Source organism: Elaeis guineensis, chromosome 9 (assembly GCF_000442705.2).
Source record: "Elaeis guineensis isolate ETL-2024a chromosome 9, EG11, whole genome shotgun sequence".
In the NCBI taxonomy this organism is placed as follows: domain Eukaryota; kingdom Viridiplantae; phylum Streptophyta; class Magnoliopsida; order Arecales; family Arecaceae; genus Elaeis; species Elaeis guineensis.
Genome location: NC_026001.2, coordinates 25,379,851 through 25,401,658, shown reverse-complemented (window position 1 = coordinate 25,401,658; position 21,808 = coordinate 25,379,851). Strand labels below are relative to the sequence as shown.

The following is a 21,808-nucleotide window of genomic DNA, read 5'->3' as shown; positions in this document are numbered from 1 at the left end:
AAGGTGGCCCGCCACTGTTTGTATTGTTACCTAAACAATGGAAGGGAGTGGAAAAATAAGAAATCCTCTTTAATCATGTTTTAATTAAGCTAACCAAGTTCATTTCTAGTTAGTGGTTCTAACAAACTATTAAACAAACATGAACGCACTTCGATTTGACCTTTCGATACTTATAAAAAATATTAATTTCTTATCACATAATTCCTTTTTTTGATATTTATATAATAAAAAAAAAAGATCCACAAGCACATGGTTCCACTTCTACGTGCGTCGCGGTACACCATATTAATAAACTCACACCTTGCCCACCATCCTTTACCTTTTCTTCACACCACGTGCCGCTCTTCATTCTCTCTCTGCCCTCCTCCCATGCATCGCATGAACCTGCAAACCACTCCCACCATGTCCCCACGCCAACGAATACGAAGTAGACGCGTGGGCCCACTGCACGCTGACGTGTCGTTGACCAAACCATAACCCAGTCAAAGAGTCGCCATTCCAAGCCAACCCCCACAGCGGCGCCGTACCCTTCCATCCTTTTGAATCCATCCCCCAATCTATTTCTTTTTCAAATCCGCTCTCGTTTACTCGGTCGTCGCTTCCCCCCGGTCCCCGTTCTTCTCTCCGGCCCCTCCGAGATTACTTCCAGCCATCGGTCACGGGCTTTAGGTGAAACAACGAACCGACGAAGAAGCCTTGGCTATATTAATGGACGGCTGCCCGACCCAATCGCGACGGCAGTGAGATAGCATGGACAGCGAGGATGCTCCCACCCCCCGGAGGTCCCTCTGGCGCTCCGCCTCCTGGACCGCCCGTTCCTCCCCCACCTCCCAGCCAAACCCACACCCGAACCCGGCCCGCCCGCCGGCGAAACCCGGCCGGCTCTCCCTCCCCCCTCTCCAGCCTCTCTCCGTCGCCCGCCGGCCGGTCCTGAACGAGTGGCCCCGCCCCGGATCTGATGACTCCGGCGAGTGGCCGCTTCACCGGAATTGCCCTCCGGCAACGCCGTCGGCCGCCGGGTCGTCGCCGTCGGCGGCGGCGAGGGAGTGCTCCCGGGTGGCGGAGCACGTCTACCTGGGGAGCGACGTGGCGGCGCGGGACCGGGACGTGCTCCGGCTGCACGGGATCACGCACGTGCTCAACTGCGTGGGGTCGGCGTCCCCGGAGTACTTCCGGGGGGAGCTGGTCTACAAGACGCTGTGGCTCCACGACTCCCCAGCGGAGGACATCACCAGCGTCCTCTACGACGCCTTCGACTACTTGGAGGACGTCCGGCTCCACTGCCCCGACGGCCGCGTCCTCGTCCACTGCCGCCGGGGCGCCTCCCGCTCCGCGGCGCTCGTCATCGCCTACCTCATGTGGCGTCACGCCATCTCCTTCGACGACGCCCTCCGCCGCGTCCGAGCCGCCCGGGCGGTCACTGACCCCAATCTCGGCTTCGCCGCGCAACTCCTTCAGTGTCAGAGCCGCGTCCACGCGCTGCCGCCTAGTCCCGGGTCTGCCCTCCGGGCCTACCGGATGGCCCCCCATTCTCCCTACGACCCTCTCCACCTCGTCCCAAAAGCCGTCGCGGACCCGCTTCCCCGATTCCTCGACTCCCGGGGGGCGTTTCTTGTCCACGTCCAGACGGCGATCTACGTGTGGGTCGGCCGCGATTGCGAGCCAACCATGGCCGCCAGCGCTGGCGGGGCGGCGCTCCAGGTCGTCCGCTACGAGCGGGCCCAGGGGCCGATCGTCACCGTCCCGGAGGGCTCCGAGCCGCCCGACTTCTGGGCCGCCCTCCGTGACCCAAATTCTTCGAGCCCCGAAGCAACGGATCTTGATGTCGGGGAGGTCGGGAAGAGGAGGGTCGAGCTCTATGATCTTGATTTCGAGATCTTCCGGCGGGCGCTCAAGGGTGGCGTGGTGCCGCCGTTCCCGATGCCTGGGACGGAGGCCGAGACCCGGCTTCCGGCGAGGGAGAGCGGGTGGAGCCGGCTGAGGCACAAGTTCTTGAAAGGTGGGATTAAGGAACTTGTGACAGCAGCGGCGGCAGCAGAGGTTGAAGGATCTAGTGATGAGCAATCGGTGACGGGAGATCAGGTTCGGTCACCAGGCTCCTTCTCGGTAGAGTCAAGCACCACTCCATCGTCTTCGTCGGCTGACTCTGCTTCTACTATGTTCTCATTTTCTCCGGCATCGTCATCTTCTTCCGATTGGTACAATTCGTCGCCGCCGAGATTGGATTTATTGGGGACACCACTGGTATATTTTGATTCTAGGTCACCACCTTTGCAGAAGACAATGGGGAGGGAAAAAGATGCGTCCTTTTCTGTTTCTTCTAGCGCTCCTCGATCTCTAGCTGAGCGTAGAGGAACCAGGGCTCCTTCTCTTGTCCTGTCACCGGAGGCTGATGAAAAGAAGGCGAAGATCTCCCCAAGTGATATAGTAAGGGATTGGTGCTTGTCTCCTCCCTTCATTTCAGAATTGGAAGAAGACCGAGGAACCATGGATATAGAGCAAAGGCTTTCATTGGATTCATCTCCAGACCGGATGGATGCTGAGGAAGAGAGTGTTAGCACTGAAGGTCATGCTTGGTTAACTCATGCAGTTCTTTTCAGGTGGCCTGATATGGAAAAAGTGGAAATAATTCATCCCGGGGTCCTCGACTCTGAATCAGTTTTTGTTTTGTTAGCACCAGAGTCTAAATCAGGTAGAAGAAAGACAAAGATGAATACTATGTATGTCTGGCTAGGAAGAGAGAGTCAGCAGATGAGCTATGGAAGTGGGAGTGAGATGAGTGAAGGAGACGTAGATGATAGACATACATATTTGGACAGGATTGGTGCCGAGTTCTTTCATCATATGGGGCTTCCGGCCAATATTCCTGTACAGGTATTTAATAAATTCTTGAAAGCAATGATTTATATACCTGCACTTCTATTTTCATTACAGACAGCACAAACTAACTGGTTGAACTGACATGCTGAGTAATGCTTGCCTTTCAATAATTACTGTTATGTTTGCTGTTGATATATATTGCATAAATTCAAAGAAAAACAAAAATATTTTCATGTTATTTGATTGGCAAATGGTGTTATTATGTCTTTATATCAACAATTCTACATGGTTTGGCCTTACAATTGAGGACAGATTCTACTGAATACCTATGACAATATCCGATCTTTTGATGTCTCAACCCATTTTGTTGGAACTAGAGGAGTGATGTACTTATGCAGTCTAAGCTTAGATCCTTGTTGCCATATGATCTGGATGACTGCAACTGTTAAAAAATTTATATAGTACCTATCTCAGCCTTTTGGGTAAAATCAGGAAACGAAGTAAAGGGACTACGATGCATATTTTCTGTACCTATTCCAACTGACCAGTACCATACAGTAACTTACAAAGGGATAGAAAGTAGGTACCTTCAACTGTACTTTAGCAACTAATATAACTCATATTTGTAAGCTCACTACTATATATTGTTCTCCTTTTTTTTTTATTGATCTGAACTGTTTGGACAAGGGTTCATAGGTTAAACTCTCGCTATCAAGAGCAGATGTTTAAATGATGAGAAGCCTCTATTTGATTAAAATTCAACAGGGATGAGCTTCTTAACTTATATGGAACCCAGCATGTATAATTGCCTTTGCTACCTTGTGCAGCATCAAGGGTAGAGTCCCCTTTCTTTCACTCTTCTAGGGTTTGGACTATCTGGAGTGGGTTAGCCTTGTAATTGCATTATTTTACTAGAATTAGTTTGACTTGTGAAATAAGATGTGTCTAGTCATATCACCCATTCAATAATAATGTCAATTTAGTGTTTGAATATTTGATCCTTCTTTAAAATGGTCATGTTTACCATATTTGATGTTCTGTTGGTTGATCATATGAGGTGTTTAAGGGAGGAATTAAAGACCATTTAAGTCATATTGCACGATGTTATCATGCATTTTCAACCTAATCCTTTAGAAAGTGGATAATTATGGTTTAGTGCTTTTGTTGACCCTAAAGCCATTATTATCCTGATGTAGGGCTAATCAAATGAGCAAGCCATTAGTGAGTGCGTTGTGTTCTGCTCTTTGTTCATCTTGAAAAGGACTTGCTCTCAGAAAACAAGCTGACAATGAAAGTTGCCAAGCTTATTCATCGGTTGGTTCAAATAAACTTGACATATGATCACTAGTATATTTCATGTATTGCTTCAGTTACTAATTAGAATAAAACTTTGATTTTTTTAATTTATTTATTGCATAGTAACATATTTTATATAAAGAATTATGCCTCTTGACCAATGGCTAACCATAACAACCATAATTATGGAACCTTTCCTGAAACTATTTCAAACAGCTTTATGTAAATACTCATTCACCACATATTTTTGTTTAGGCTACTTCTACTGTTATTTCAGGCTATTCCATATAGTTTTGTAGTTCTTTCAATGTTATCTTAGGTCTTACCCTCCTATATCTTTCAAAACGAATTGAAGTACCCTTTGCTGCCGATACCTGTAATTTTTAATTGCTAATGAAAATTCCAACTAGTGCATGCATATATAATAATGGAAATTTGCTCGAAGGAATTCCTTGATGGATCTCAAGCTTTAACAAGTCCTTTAGATGAGTTGTTTTGAAGACAAATCATGTTTGACTTGAAATTAACTTAAACGAGCTTATGTTTAGTTTGATGTCAAAAGAAGCCAAGCTTAAACATGGCCTAGCTTGCTTAATCTCTGCTTGTTTGCAGCCTTATCTGGATGAATGTCCATGATTAAATTTATACATCTTCTCTAGCTTGATACATGACTTTGAAGCCCTTTCTATTCTAACAAGTTGACAAAATATCTACCAATTGCCCTTAGAAAGGGGGTTTTGCCAACCCATGGTTGTAAAGACTATTTATCTTAACAAATGGTCAAAGTGCCCTTCAGTCTTAAAGGAGACTTCCACTATTCAATCGTTGCTTGAAACTAATCATGGCCCTTATAGAGGGCTTTTGTCCATCTCATATCGAGGTTCATTCCTTCCCAACCTAATTGAATTTTAATTTATCCTTATGAAGGGCTTTCATCTATGTAATCATGGTACATATATGCGTTAATATGATGGTCAGAATTGAGCCCACCCTCATTCTCAAAGGGGCTTCTGCCCGTTCAACAATAGAATACAGTCCAAACCTGATTTTGTTGTTTGGATTGAATCGAACTTTCATCTTATAGCTGTGCTCATTTGCACCTAATCTAAGGGTTGAAATAACATTGACCCTTATTCTAGATAGATCTTTCATCCACGATGTTTGAATCGTGGGGACTAGCTGTTTTACCCTCAAACAGGGCTTTCATCCATCTAACAATGGCGTATCCAGATCTGGCCATTCAATCAAGATTATTCCCAGATCTAATTTTTAAGGGGATTTCTAAACAACAATGATACTCATCTACACTCAATGCAATGGTCAGGTATAAATTGACCCCCCATTAGGGAAAAGTGTTTCCACCCATCTCAAGGTGACTGTTTTATGTGCGTCATTCCAATGATCAAGTTCTATGGTCATTTACTTTTCAAGGAATTTTTTTTTTGAAAAGGCTTTTTTGCGAAGGCTATCCAGAGAAAATGATTGTTTTGCTGCCTTTTTTAAAGCTAAGGTTGACCCATTAGTCTCTTGCACAATAAAAGGTGTTCTCTTTCACTTTGAGAGGAAATGACAAGACCAAGCCTTGTGTTCTTAGGCCTTTTCAATCCATTTGACCCAAGTTTGCTATACCATATTGAAGCGGATGGTATGGGGTGTATCATATCAGTTCGGTACCAGTACACGGTATGAGGGCATATCGACACTTGGTACATCGACCCATACTGACATGGTAACAGATTGGCACTAGTATGGGATCTGGTATCAAGATGGTGATCCTTGCATTTGACCCAAATAGTCCTATCAAATCACTCTAATTAAGCTACAGAAAATCTTTCCTTTCTATTTTTTGAGGAGATGCCTTCGCATGTGTGCAATCAAGCTATTATGTCTTTCAAGGTGTACTTACACTTAATGCTTTTCTTTCTTTTTTTTTCTTAGCTCCCTTGCTCTCAGATACATAAGGGATGCCTATCTTTCTCTTTTCTTTATTCTTTTCTCTCACTCTTTCTTCTATGATAGGCGTGTGGAACATTGTGCCTAGCACACCACAGGTCTGGATTGATGGTTCATCTGATCTTGTTTATTTTGTGGATTATTACCCCATTTAAGGGGTCCCCAGCCAAACCTTGCTTTCCTTGCTAAATTGGGGCTTAGAGACCTCAGAAAAAGTGTCACCCTTTTCTTGAAGTAATGAAACATAATATAGAAATCTTTGAGCTCTTAACAAAAATGGCCTTTGTGTCTTTGGGAGGGGCTTAGTCTCATGGAGCCGAATTAACACAGGATCTTGAGTTTTCATAGAGCTACATTAAAGAGGACTTCTCAAATTTTTAGAAACAACCATATATGTAAACACATAATAAATTCATGAAATGAAACTAGAGAACTTGGGGTCTCTCACGACAAAATAGGTATTGTAATCCTTTGGAACTAAATGAAAGGAGAATATAAATTCCCCAAGAAGTAGGAAACCTCATATATAAGTTTGATTAACTAAGTGAATGCTTAAAATAAATGATCATCACATATGGAACTTGGAACTTGGAATAAGCTTTCTAAGTATTTCATAGCGAAATGGGGGCTTACTCTGCACTTCTGCAGTGTCCAATTAAAGGAGGATAAGCATGAGAGGGAATATTCCTAGAAACAAACTTGGAGATGCGACTCAAGTGCATGGAAGTCAATGCTTGAGAACTCAATCTTTTAGGTTGAAGTGTTATGTTGCAACTTAGTCTCTCTGAAAAAATAGCTGAGCTTAGAATACAGTTTTTTGAGTTTACAGTATTGCGAAGTCTTTGGACCTAAGTAGTTTTCCTACTAAAGGTTTCGGCACTGTAATGTTGGGTTTGGACTTTAAAGGATGCTTTCCTTTTGATCCGGTACTGTCAAATTACATTTAGCCCTCTAGGCCCAGGATGCCATAGATAAATGTAGGTACAAATCTCTAAATCCTAGGTGGGAAGGAGTATGGGTATTTAATCCTCCTAGACAATTAACTAATTCAGGTTTGGCCTGGTAACATAGAACAAGCACGGGAGCACAAAGAAACAAGATAAATGCCATCTATTCAAAGCAAGCCCAAGTCAATAAAAGGAACAGTTTCTTCTTGAACTTATAGATCTGTTTTGGCTTCGCAATGGAAAAACACAACTTTCTTTTTGAAAGGCGGAAAAAATTAAAGTGGTCTTATTAATAAGAAGGAATCATTCAGACTCATGAGAGGCTCCTTACATATAGGTTATAGAACTCCTACTGAAATATATTCTAGTATAGTTATACAATAAAAAGGAAACTGAAGTGCTGCTATGTAATGGTTCCTACTTTCTATGGGAATAAAGGGAGGCTCACTTTCACATGGTTGTGTCACTGACTAACACATATTGACTGACCAACAAGGAAACTTGAAAGAAATCCATGTCCCAAGCTATCAGGTGGTATCTTCATGAATGGTAGAATGTTTGCAGCACTTCTAATTTAATGGTGACTTGCCAACAGTTTGCTTATGGGTTGAACTTTGTCAATTTTATTGTTGTTTGAACTTGCCCATAATACATTCATCGTCAGTCCCCTCCACTTGAAGAAAACGTGTCCTCGAGTTTGGCATTGGCTGTTTGTGCTCTTCTTATACATGCTATTCATAAAGATTGGTTATTTTCAAGTGTTTGATCATTCCTGTTGAAAGATCAACCATTTTTTCAGTATTGTGCTTGTTCCTTGCAGCTTCAGTAAACACACAAGATCTAATTTATACTTTGGCACTCGTCCATGCTTTGTTTGTTTTAATATTTTCATGTTAGTGTTCAATTAAGAAATATTTCCCCTTCACTTAGAATTTTATAGGTTGGCATTTCCATTCCAGTGGAGCAAGGTTGATCTTCTTTGCTTCTTTATGGAAAATACAAATATTATGCTTTCCCTTGTGGATAGAATGCTTATAATTTCACTAGAGTCCATTGAGCAATATATGATATACGCATGTGCTGCATCAAACACCATCTCATCTTTATAAAATTTTTCAATGAAAAAAGGAATTTGGCATTGCTCAACTACCTTGTTATCGCTGACCTTTTTGATCTTCAGGATGCTTCTTGTCTTTAACCACAATTTCTCTACCATCATACATGACATGTATTCTCGCGACAGCATCTGTAACAAAGTCATAAATCTTGTTAACAGTACACTGTGTGCAGAAGGTATTGTATTGACGTAGATTCTCTTGTTGCTCAGGGTTTGACAATTTTCTCGTCACCATAAATGATTTGGCCTCATTATTAGAATAAGTTCGCTGTTTTGGATTTTTCTCATTAGGCAAGTATTTATTCTCCTCATGCCGTGTCCATGTTTTCAAGGTAGGTTTCCATATTGACCACCAGTCATCTGAGGGGCCTGGAAAGGGGGGGGGGGGGGTGTGCGGGTTGAGTGTGTGTGTGTGCAGGTGGTGGGACATTCAGCATATGGCTGGCTATGGGCGGGCATATGGATTTTAGGATATAGCTCTATATTTGCTGTTTGTTGCTTTAAGCTGAGTTTGCTTCCCATATCTGTGGGTGGTAGAGGTTGGTCACTAATGGCAACCTATGGGATTTTTGGCATTTAAACGTGAAGGTTATGTTAGAAAATTCTTGCCATTTGATTGATTCCTCAATTGCTCTGATGGTGCTCTACTCTAATTGCGGCTTTGATTGCTTCATTAACTATCCAATAGGTTGATCTGTATGATAGTCCTCAATTTACCCATAAATTTAGCCACTCACTATGACTTAATTTCAATTAAATCATCACATGGTGCCAGATAAAAAAGCTTCTCCATGTAGGCTTTCATCTTGTGAATCCCTTGTTTACAACTTTGATCCTATTGAAATAATATTTGATCATAGTTAACAGATAAAAGCTGTACCTTTATTATCTACTGCCATGCCCCTATCGAATTCAGTTTGTAGCCATTCCCAGCATGTTGAAGCACCAACCTTCAATGTGTAAGTGAATAGTTCCATCTTTTTTAACCTGTGAATTTTCATGTAATCAGAGAACCTCTTGACTTCAGCAACCCAATTGAGGAAATCTTGATATTTTATTGGCTCTTGAAAGCTGGAAGATTTGTCTTCATATGATAGTCTCGATCTTGGTGTCTTGTTCATGTTGCATCTCTTTGAATAATAACTTCATCAATCTCCTTGCTACTACCCCCTTCTTTGTAGGGTTGAAATTGGCTATTTCGATCACGATCCATGTGACTGCAAGCACCATCATCACCAAAGTACATAAGTTGGTCTGAAGAGAAAGTTGTTTCAACCCATCGACCAATTAATGGATTGATCATTGAATCACCTTGAATGATGTGCTGAACACATCTTCAGTCACTTATTAACCATTGAGTGTGTTGTTCTTGGAGGTGTCATCACTTTTATTTGTTGTTGAATTCTGTCAGGCCAAGGACGAACTCACTTTGATTCCACCTAATGTTAACGTCATCCTCTTAAAACAAGCCCAAATCTAAAATCAAAACCCTGTCTTCTTTAGCTCACAAATCAACCTTGGCTTCAGACGGAATACCACAACTTTCTCAAGATAAAAAAAGGAAAAATAATGTTATTAACAAGAAAGAATAGTTCAGCTGTACAATCAAGACTTCTTATATAGGTGCCAGTTTCCTTGACAAGTCAAATAAAGTTATAAATAGAACCCTATTCTAGTCTACTTATAAAATAAAAGGAAACTAGAGTGTTGCTTTGTAATAATTCCTACACTTCGCGGGAACAAAAGAGCATCACTTTCACTTGGTCATGTCACCAGCTAACACATGTTGACCTACCAAAATAAGGGAACCCTAAAGAAACCTACATCTCAAGCTATCAGGTAATGTTTTCATAAATTTTGGCAACTTTGCAAGTCTTCTAATATAATGATGACTTTGCCCAGCAGTCCTTCTCCTACTTGGACTTTACTGATCCTGTCGATGCTTGAACTCATCCTTGACATGGTTTGCATCACCTAGGCTCTGGGTCCAGCTTAAGTAAGCCTAAAGGGGACTAGTCCTCTGGTTTCAACTCTCCATGAGTTCAATCTATCGGATCTAGCTGGGAGAACTTAAATTGATGAACCCTCATGAACTTGGGCTCAACTATTTGAGCCCATTTCATGATCTTAATTCTCTAAGCTCAAAAAATCTTGGAGTGGTTACTAACTCAACCGTGCAAGCTTTGGTTGGTGATTTTCTTTTGAATACAATTGGATTTAGTCTTTTGAGCCAGCTAAAGCAAACATGGCACAAGCCTTCAGCTCCAGTCATGTAACTAGTTATGTCCCTCGAATAATTTGAATTGCACACTATCTTTGTATTCAGTACATATTGGATTTTAGGAATTGTAGGATAAGGCTAGGATACATGCAAGCTACTTACTAAGGGTCTCATATTTTTAGAAATTAAAATAGGGCTTCATATACTTCTTAGGTACATTTAAGGGTGAGTCTTTTTTTTTTAAATATTTAAGGGATGCTAACCTTTTAATTATGAACCTGATGTATGGTTAATCTTAGAATATGTAACATTGATGTTATGCCCTATGGATTTTTATCATGACAAGATGATGGAGCTTGTGGATGTTGATGTTGCCTGAGGCTTGGGTACAATAGTATGATGGCATGTATGTTTCATTAGAATATTTCATATCATGTTTTTTTCTTTCTAGATTTGTCATATTGGTGCACCAAACCATGTTATATTCATATGCATGCTTCATAAACATAATGAAGTTGACTAGATAATAGATTTTGTGGATGCTTATGATATTCTATTATGTTTTATTGTTATGTTCTAGAATTACTACATTTTTTTAATAAGATTTGTTATATTTGGCATCATATCATGTTGCATCCATTAGCTTGCTTCATAGTAATCTATGAAGCAATTTTGGATTTAATCTTTTGAGTCTACTCAAAGGTTTATCTCTAAACTCTAAGGTATTATCCAAGGTTCGCCGTTTCAGTACCAAACCTTATATTGGTACCATCCTATTATAAAGTCGATACATGGTATGGTACAACAAGGTTTGGCATACCTAGTGTTGGGAAATTTATAGAAACAAAATCAGAAAATTTATAGAGATTGTGCATAATTAAAAAAGATTGTGCATAGTGAACATAGACATGTGTGCCCTTTGTCAAGCCATATATTACTGAATGAGCAATTTATAGAAAAAAAATGTTTTGCTTCTAGCCTTCTACTCTTCTTTTCAACACTTTAGAACATGATCTCTTAATTGGAAATGCCCCAAGATCGGCAATAATCAATAGTAGCTTCTGATCCTATGGGAACCATGTATGGAAGTACAATAATTTCTTAATCAAAATTGTTGGGAATATGTGTAGTAATTCATTTTTATTCTTTCTCTCTCTAAGGAATCATTTCCTTTTGAGAGATGGCTGTGGTCCCAAACCACAACCAAACCCAATCTGACTTGGGACCACAACCAAACCCAATCTGACTTGACCTATTGTTACCCCTAGTTGTGGAGGAGTATAAGGGAGAATATAAAAGAAAAGAAAATGGTCTCTTTTTTTCTATTCTTGTTTTTCTTCATTTCTTCTACTTCGAGACCTGAGTATTTGCCTTCACATTCTGAATTCAGTCCAATGCAGTTTTTCTTGCATCAAAAATCTTAATTCGTTTGCACATTATCGCAGATATTGCATATCTGAAATAAATTCTAGATCTTAATAAATGTAGTTGACCTTTTGTGCTTTAGTACATTAAAATGCGATCAATGGCTGTCAATGACTTAGGTTACAGAGTGGTCCTAGGTCTAAATGAGCACGAAAAAATGAGCTGCATGCAAATAGTCTCAAGGTGATAATTTTTTTCCTCGACAACCTGTAATGTTGTCAGCAAACTGGTGTTTAAGATTGGTATTGTGTGTTATTAATGTCACACATCTTGAGTGAGGGGTATTTAAGTGGACTATCAAAAGTAACGATCTTGAAATAGAGACCAATATAGGTGCACAATGTGATGTTATCTCAATTGATGCATATGATTGAAATGGTAATCCAAATGGTAAATGGAGGTAAAATGTTAGAAACCATCAAAGAAATAAATGCAATATGTATAATCACTAATAGAAGATGATGGATTTGGTCCTTGAATAATTATGAATAATACCAAATTATTAGAAAAATTCATTTCACTAGATAAAAGCATGTGGTCAAGCAGTTTGACCATAACCATACTGATTAAATCATGTGCAAATATCATAGTTTTTGACATTCTTTAAAAATCTGCCCGTCAATTTAACATCAACTATTGACCAGTTCTCTCAGCACCTGGAACCAGCATCAGTGTTGTTTGATAAGGAACACTGGTCAACCAAAAGCATAGTACAAGTTGAAGACTAAAACTAGAAGTAGATAAATGAGCTAGTATAAGGTGCTCTAAATCAGATGGACTAAGCTCTGGAACTAAAAATTGAAGGCTTTTAAGTAAAAATGGGAAGGTGACAGAGATAATCTAACCATTTAAGCTCCCTTGCTCTTAGATTGGTCCTAGTCCTTTGGCCCGTGTGAGGACCACATTGCATAAAACATATACAAGAAAAAGGGAGACAAGGAGTAGGCTTACTAATAAAAATTCATACAAGGAACATATGGGACATTTGGAAGAGTTTGCAAGTCTGTGGGTTTCACTACATTCTATCTGAATCAATTAGAAATATGGTTTAATGGGGCCAACCTATGATATTGATCTAGGAGGTCAAGGGCATTGATCATGCAGTTAGATTGGAGAAACCTAGTTTTGTATCTTTTGTTGCCTAGAATTGAACATATATGAGGTCAACGATGCAGGAGACATTTTCGATGATGGAGAATTGGAACTATTTGTGTCATCACAGAAACTTTTCAAACATGCTATATGCTTGGCAAGCTGGGTAATAGATGCCTCAGCAGCCACTCCAGTAAATGATTTCTAGGTACGTGATGCCCAGCCAGTTCTCTTAGGCTCATTTTAGATGGCTTTGGAGACATGAAAAGTGAAGGACTGTGAGGGCCAGAAGATAAGGTACAGATATGTTGTGCTTTAAAAAATGATGTTATATTAATGAAGAAATTGATGAGACAGCTTCACTTAGAATTTCAGGATTTTAGGCCAGAAGTGAAGTCATCACCAATAGAAATGAAGAGACAGGATCTGGATTGGAACAATTAAGATGATCCCAAATGTCTTATCCAATGATGTTGCTGTCGACAGTGACAAGCTACCCGGCAGTTGCTCTCAATGCTAACATGAGCATCCCTAGCTTGCAAGAAGTCATGAGGGCATCGTGAGGATTTTATTAGTTGCAAGTGCAATGTAAGGTATCTAAATGCTTGAAGACGGCTGCGAAAGTGTGGTTTATCCAAAGAACACAATTGTCAAAGTAGTTGGAGGACCAAAATTATAAGAAAATAATTTGGAAGAAAATTTTCAAGGATAGAACAAACAGCTAATGTCGAGCCTAATCAAGATCACAAGATGTATGTAAAAAATTAAAAAAAATACAAATTAAAGGATGCAACGAACAAAAAATGAACATATATAAACAAAAACATTTCACCTTTGGCAAATGGTGGCAAGATATATGGAAAATGATCGCCAAGCTAAGGAATGTCAAATGTCAAAAAAAAAAAAAAAAAAAAGAAAAGAAAAAAAAGAAATTGCAAATTTTTTTTTCAAAAGTCAGAAAGTAGAAGAGAGAAATATGCCAGAAATCAAGTTTTTGGATGCTAACATGGCTACCTTGGCAATGATGTCTAACTTTGTAGTGGTAATGAAAGTACTTTTTTCTGACAGGGCGCCTGAAGGGTCAAAGATGCCACAGGAAGGTTTGGAGAGTTGGGTTTGGTGGTAGGCCAGTCTGAGCTTGCTGATGGTCATTAAATTATGATGGAAAAAGTATGCCTTTGCCTGAAAATATGGATCTGTCCCCAAAGGTCTTCACAATGTCCTTCAGTGAAAATATTGATGCACACATCTATACACGAAGGCCACATTCATTATTGGAGATAATCAACCAATATCTCATGATAAATTTTCAAAGTTCTCCTAACAAGTCTTGAGGAGTATCATGGGCTCTGATAACATAAGATTCCAGCAATAAGGTTAAGTGGATTGCAATCACGTACCAGAAACCAATAATGAGAATGATACCTCAAGTTCTCATTTTTACAACTAGAATAGGTCAAAGCTCTTTCATGTAGAATGTGGCCACCATACATCTATCAGAATGTATAGATGGTAGATAGAGATCACAGTAACAACTAACAAATGACAAGGTTGGCAAGAGATAACATGCAAATACTGTTTTCTTGTCTTGTAAGCCATTCAGCCAGCTATAGCTGGTAGAGAAGCATGCTAAGGCTTATGTGCGAATGGGAACAGAAAAGGATTTCTTCCTGGTTGGTTTCATTTCTATCATATATTGGCCTGCAAAAGGCCATTTAAATGTACTTATGACAGGATTACGTTAAAATCGAGACTTACTGAAATGCCAATTATGAGTGTCAGAAAATGTATGTTGCTGATCTGGGAGTTCTTTTTTCATCCTATCCTAGTAGCACATTTAAATGGGTCTTTCTAGAACTGGTTATTAATGTAGTGAGATTTTTTTGAGTTGCCAAGCCAGTAATGTAATTTTCTTTTTCACCTATGACCTATCTGTGCCATGAACATCTGATCAGTTGACTCTACTTTGTAGTTTTTTAAAACAAATATTTGTTTACCACATGATTGCTGCATCCATTTTCTTTTTGTTATGGTCTGTTTCCTAACCCGACCTGATTTTGTTGTCGCTGTTTTGATAGATAATTAGAGAGGGCAACGAGCCAGAGCAGTTCTTGAACCACCTGTTTTCATTCCACCAAGCTAACAAGAGTAGTCAGAGTTGATAATGCTAAAGATGACTTATCAGACTTGGAGCTTCTTCTAATCTTTCCAAGCACAGAAGCAATGGTTGAACTGGATGAAGCCCAGCAGGATAACACAAATAAAATTCATTAAGACAATTTCAATTCGATGTAAAAGTGTAATACACATGATATTTAAGGCTGTCAGTCAATACCAAAGAAAGGTGTCAATGTATATGTCCAAATTCTAGGAACCATGAAATACATATATTGATGTTTGTCAACATAATGTCTGATGCCTAGAGTTTATTCACATAAATATTTACTTTGTGCAGATTACTTCAGGATTACAGCACAGGGACGAGTAATAAAAAGGTGTTGCAGACCCCCGCCACCGGAGGATGTGAAACAAAGCACATCAAATTTCCTAATGGAGAAAATTAGATCATAGGGGAGAAATATAACAAACGACTTGTAATTTTATGACCACAGCTGTGTAATGAGTTGTGCAAATAAATTCTTTTAATGATGTGTAAATGTTTGGCATATGAAATTCAGTTTATTTTCCTCATCGGCACCATTATGACTGAAAAAGATTTACAAGATGCCACATTTTGGTTCAAGAAATGGTTATGCTATCTCCAGCAAGCAGGCACTCAGGCTTGTCAAGGGGGAAAGCACATCCACAAATTATCAAGTGAAGAGTTTGTGCTGTTGGTTGGGCAGGCCTTACGCCTGTGTAAAGCACATGTTTCAGCAGAGGTGCTAAAGATTGCTGAGTGCATTTCTGTCAACAATCAGCAGGGCTTTGTGAAGTCCATATGAAAGTGTTTCTTCATATAAACAACTGGGTGTTAAACCAGGTCTACTCAATGTCCTAAATGTCTTGAATTCCAATACCTCACGGCAATTGAGAGAATGAAATTAACATTAACATTGAATTACCTATCATGAGCTGGTTGCAATCGAGAAAATGGAAGGAATCATTGTACCATTACATTGGATGAACGCTCAAACCATGCACTTTTTCGGGGGTTTAAATAAAAAATTGCATCGTCACCAAAATAGGAGTTACACGGCCACCTTCCAATGCCATAAATTGAGTTAACCTCATGCTAGCATATTAGAACATTTCACTAATTTGTGAACTACATATTTGCTTGTCGGTATTAGATATTTGCTAGTAGGTATTTCTGCATTTGACTGTAGGAATCATACCAACTAAATCAAGATTGAATCCTTAATAGGCAATGACTTTCTTACTTGCCAAAAAAAGATGAATCTAACTATAAAAATCAATGGAAAGGATGTGATTGTTTGACTACAATTAGTAGGCTGCAGTTGCAATTGGCTGCAATAGCGTTGTAGGTGCCTAAAAGAAGTATTTGGAAGCCTGCAAAGCCTCAACACTTACAATTGGAACCGCAGCCAATATTCGATACTACGCCAATAGAATCTTCTAATGGACAAAGTCATTTAGAAAGGGTCCCTTCACACTCCAACCATTCCTTTCTCCATATCCTTATAATTAAAATATCATTATTATACTAAACTACTATTATAACATTATAACATAATAATATTATTACAATATTAGGCTGGGAATGGATTGGGTTGGGAACAAGTATGACCCAAATCCAACATGGAATGTTCGAAGTTGGGTTTGGTTGGGCTTGTAGTTTGAGTTAAGCAGCTACTTATTGTTTTACGACTAAAATATAATAATTAATAATTAAATATAAAATGAGTAGTATTTAAATAAAATTGAAAAGTGCAATTTAAACTAGATTTTTCTTTCAAAAATTTTTTTATTTCATCCAATTGTTTTTAAATTTACAAACTATGACTTTAATACACACTAATGCATGCATCCATGCGTACATAGATAGATATTCATGAATGTATTATAGATAAAAATCTACTAAAATAAGTAATAAAATATGAATATCTAATATAATTAAGTAAAAATAGGTGAGAGGAGATATAGTTGTTTAGAGGAGATAGATTCTTAGATCAGGCTAGATCATGTTTAGATCAGGTTAGCCCCCTTTTTTGATCCAAATTAGATCTAATGATAGATAGGTCAAGTTAGATTGAAAATTAGGGTCCAAACCTGACCGAAAATTTAGATTAAGTATAATTTTTTGAACCTAATCCAATCCATGGATATTCAAATACAAACTGAGTTAAATTAGATTGGGACAAGTCACATTGTAGCCCTAATAATAATACATTACTAATATAATTGCAGTAAAATATATTATATTTAGCATTATTATTAGAACAATACAATGACAATACTAACATAATATAAAATATTATTATTGTGTTATATTATGTATAATAATCATAATCATTTATAAGAAATAAAATTTAATTATTATAATTCATATAATAAACAATATATCTAATTATTATAATATTAAGTTATTTTATATTAATTTAATTACTATAGTAATTATCCTTATAATAACCCAATTATAATTAATAGTATAATTATTTTTTATTATAATTGTAAAATCAATCTGATAGATAATATAATATATTAGAAAATGCGAATAGTACTATTTTGAAAGGGCATGGAGAAGTACAGGAGTGGAGAGATGGCACCCTTATCAGCTCAATTACAGGAATGATCATATTTCTTTCTATATCAAACAATCAAATATGTGAGGTATTGGATAATTCGGAGATTGGAGCTTACGAGGTTGAGGCTGAGGCGGTGGAATCGGATCGAGATTGGTGACATCTTCAGAAGATTAGAGGTAGTTGAGGTAGCAATATTTGAGCTCCAGAAAGGAAAGTACCAAGAGGGTGGGTTGTCTGACAGTGATTTGGTGGAGCTCCGATGGAGATTGTTGGAGCATCACTTTCTCCTGAGGTAGTAGAAGATTTTCTGGAGATAGAAGTCTAGAGTTTAGTGGATTGGATAGGGGGTAGGACCACCAAGTTTTTTTCTTCAGTAAGTCAAAAGAATTCATACACAACAGGTATAGATACAATCTAAAAAATCAGAAAAAAGAATGTTGCAGAATGAGATCAGCAAAAGAGATACATCAGTTCATCTATCTCCTTTAGAATGATTTGCTACAAAACTCAGGACTCAATTGACAGCAGAATTTGCCTTTCGATAGACATGTCTGATATCTACAGAGGTGCACCCTGTTAATAGACCATAGATGTCTTGGACCAACAAATTGGAGGCTGTAGCCTCCCTTGTCCCTAGATCCAGTTGACCACCATTGAGGAGTCACCCTCCACCACCAGTCAATTAGCTTTGAGCACTAGACACGAGAAGGAGATGCCCTCCCAGGTAGCTTGAAGTTCTGCATTAGGGACATAAATTCCGAACAAACAAATCTAATCAAGAAACCTATACCAATATTGCCACTAGTCATACTGCCATAAAAGTTGACTTTGAGAAAGATCGGAGGTGGGAGCTCTTAAGTAATATAAACCTTATGGGGCGCTGTAAGAGCGAAAAGGGGGTCCCAAGTATCCCGATTCCTCAAGATTGACCTTAATTGCAAAGTGTCCACAATCTCAGTTGCGTGAGATAAAGTTCTCTCCAGCACAGTCCTGGCCAGCTGTCATCTTACCTCAAAAAGACCAAAATTCAAGGCTAGCTAGATATGGTGAGCTAAATAAGCAGCTCTGATGCCAGTAGATCTCAAATCCTCAAACTCTCTATTTTGACACAAAAATTTTAGAAAAGCATGAGCAGACCAATCCCCATGTCAGTACCGGATGGAAGTCTGCCAACTGCCACACTTGAGCTACCTTTGAGTAAAGAAACAAGACATGCTCAAGTGTCTCCTCATTCGACCTGCAAGACAGACACTCAGCGGAGATATCCATCCCATGGGCCCTCAACAGAGCTCTAGTCAGAAGTCGACTCCAGGTGACTTTTAAGATAAATAAGCTGATCTTAATTGGGTAAATTCTAAGCCTCCAGATCCAAGCACCATCTAATCTACTGACTGGCTCCCCCCTTTAGAGATCATAAAAGTCCCTAGCCACTATCCTAGACATACACAAGGATCGCCAAATACTGACATTCGGACCCTAGAGAAAGGGAATCTCCTAGGATAAAATCTTATCGACCAACTGACCAGCAAAAAAGTTGATTCACCATCTATTCATTCTATCTCCTCCCTTCTGACTGAAGCAATCATAGACCCACAGAGTGTCACCCGCCTCCATACTAATGAAGGTAGGCTAATGAGAAAGCAGAATGTTAGCCACCCATCGATCCCAGACAATATCAATCGACCGTCCATCATGCACAATCTAGCTGGTTAGGGAGGCGAGAGCAAGTCTCCTTCCGATCAACATGGGCCATTCTTTCAGGAGGCCTGTGATCATACTTAGACTGCATCATCGAACTCTAGAGGCCATCAGGCTAAATCAAAAATCATGCTACATATCTGGTGATCAGAGCCTCCCATTGGATCAGTAAGAAATGGATCCCCAACCCCCGAACACTAGAATTTTTCATCAGGCTACTATCATCAGGAGACATAGGAATCAAATCTGGGAGGTGAAGGATAGTAGAGGTCAGTGGCTGAATGGTGAGGAGGACATCAGGCAAGAAGTTCTTTGCTTTTTCAGTTTGAGATAAATGGTGACCCTAGGGGAGTTGGTTCCTTTGCCACTCCATATCTTGCTTGTCAGGTTAGTTTGGAAGAGAACACTGACCTGATTAGACCAGTGTTGACTGACAAGTTTTGGTAGGTGATTTGGTCCATGATGGAGGACAAAGCTCTTGGGTTGGACGGCTTCCTTTCCTATTCTTCAGAAGGCTTTTAGTCCACATGGAGGTGGTGGCTATGGTGTAGGAGTTATTCGCTATAGGTGGGATGTCGGTTGTGTGGAAGAGGACATATATTAATCTACTACCTAAGAGACAGGATATTTTTGAGCTAAGTTACTACAAACCTATCAACTTGTGCACTGCCTTATACAAGGTTTGTGACAAGTTGATGGTTGGGAGGATGAAACCCATCTTGCCTTGCCTCATTTGCGCAAAGCAGGATGCTTTTGTTGGTGGTTGAAGTAGCATCGATAATGTTTTGCTAGCATAGGAGGTCATGCATGATCTTCATAGGGCATTATTCCGATGCAGTCTCATGTTGGTTAAGCTTAAGATAGAGAGAGCTTACGACTATATGAGCTAGCACTTTCTAGAGGAGGCCCTTATTACTTTGGTTTCCATAGCCGATGGATTAGCTAGATTATGAAATGCATCAGCGGATCGACCTTTGCCATTTTGGTGAATAGGACTCCCATGGATTTCTTTCAATTGATGGTAGGGCTTCGCCAAAGTTACCCTCTTTCATCCTACCTTTTTATCATTTATGTTGATGCTCTATTCTAAGCATTGTGTGTTGTCTTCCAAGGGTCAGATTTCAATCCCTACTTATCGACTCCTAAGGCCTAGCCAATTTCATATTTATTATTTGCAAGTGATTGCTTGTTAATGGGTTGGGCAACTGTCTGGAATGCAGTCTGCTTCATCAGGGTCATGGAGGACTACTATTTGGCTTTTGGGTAGAATGTGAACCTTGACAAGTTAGTTGTCATGTTTAGTTTGAAAATAAACCCTAATTAAGATAGATGATTAGGAACAGGTTGGAGATCATGGAACAGAGTGGCACTTGGTACTATCTAGGGGTTCCCATTGCTGGGTGTCGACCAAAGAGGGTTGATTGTTTGGGAGTAGTTCGAAAAATCTAGAAGCGAATTTAGGGCTAGCAAGCTAGAGCCCTATCCATGATGGGTAGGATGACTTTCATCAGGTTCGTGTCCAATTCAAAGCTGGTTTATCTTTTATTGAACATTGTGGTACTGAAGATCTATCTATTAAAGCTTGAGTAGTACTTTAGATGCTTCATTTAGGGTTCAAATGTGCGCACTGGTGGTATGCACCTGGTGGCATGGGACATGATCTATAGCCGACCAGTGATGGGGTCCTTGGTATCCAATTGTTGGTGGTAAGATGGGAGGCTTTGTTGGTTAGGCATGTAGCTAGGTTCATGTTGCGGCTGGAGAGTCTGTGGAGTGCGTCGATGAGGGCTAGATATGGTCCGTGGACTGTTGGTGTAGACAGTCATATGAGTTGGAGTTGTTCATTTATGTAGAGGGACATATGTTATCATGCCCCTGAGGTTTTGGCTCCGATGAAATGGCTGGTTAAGGATAGCCAGTCAATGGATTTTCTCCATGTTTCCTAACTTGATGATCTCCCTTTGAGCAGATGGCTTACCTTCATCAGTATGGAGGCTAGGGAGTCCTTGCGGATCGAGGATATGGATGGAGTCTCATGGCTCTTTAGCACCCCTTTGGTAGAGAGAGTGTTATGTATGGTGGTTTCCTATCATGGCAGCAGTGACATTAGAGTTTGGAGTTCTTACTATAGCTCGAGGGTGAGAGCAATAGATCTCTATGATATGTATTGGGAGGAGCCAACTAGATGCTTGGATGGTGCATGGGTCTGGAGATTCGGAGTATATCTGAGGGTGAGATTGTGTCTATGGAAGGTGGCTTAGGATCGTCTCCCTATCAGGATAGTCTTGAGAGGTAAAGGGGTTGACCTTCTGCTTATCTGTCTATGGTGCTAGTTGGAGGAGACAGTGGGGTATGTATTATTTTTGTACCCTAGAGCGAGGCAGATATGGCAGATGCAAGGTTTACTCTGGGTGGTGTGCAGCTTGAGTCACCAATAGTGGCCTTTCTTGGTTTCTTAAGACAGAGCATATAGTCTGAGGTATCTCGACAAGGTAGGGTCCAGGCTGTTTATATTATCTATCACATTTAG

At 39.8% G+C, this 21,808-nt stretch overlaps 1 protein-coding gene across 4 annotated transcripts; it reads left to right on the top strand.

Moving 5' to 3' along the window:
* The first annotated feature begins 486 nt into the window (after positions 1–486).
* Positions 487–15,610, top strand: LOC105051279 (protein-tyrosine-phosphatase MKP1). Of its 4 annotated transcripts, XR_012134280.1 has the most exons (3): positions 488–2,874; positions 4,017–4,134; positions 14,950–15,320. XR_012134280.1 is itself a non-coding variant. In XM_073243211.1 (2 exons), the coding sequence occupies exons 1-2, from the start codon at positions 751–753 to the stop codon at positions 15,357–15,359; spliced, it is 2,157 nt and encodes a 718-aa protein (XP_073099312.1). In that variant the 5' UTR covers positions 487–750; the 3' UTR covers positions 15,360–15,610. The 4 variants fall into 4 exon arrangements, 3 of the variants coding, with proteins under 3 accessions (XP_073099312.1, XP_073099313.1, XP_019708479.2); XM_073243211.1 differs by lacking the exons at positions 4,017–4,134; positions 14,950–15,320 and adding an exon at positions 15,327–15,610 and having other exon boundaries at positions 487–2,874; XM_073243212.1 differs by lacking the exons at positions 4,017–4,134; positions 14,950–15,320 and adding an exon at positions 13,940–14,634.
* The last annotated feature ends 6,198 nt before the right edge of the window (positions 15,611–21,808 follow it).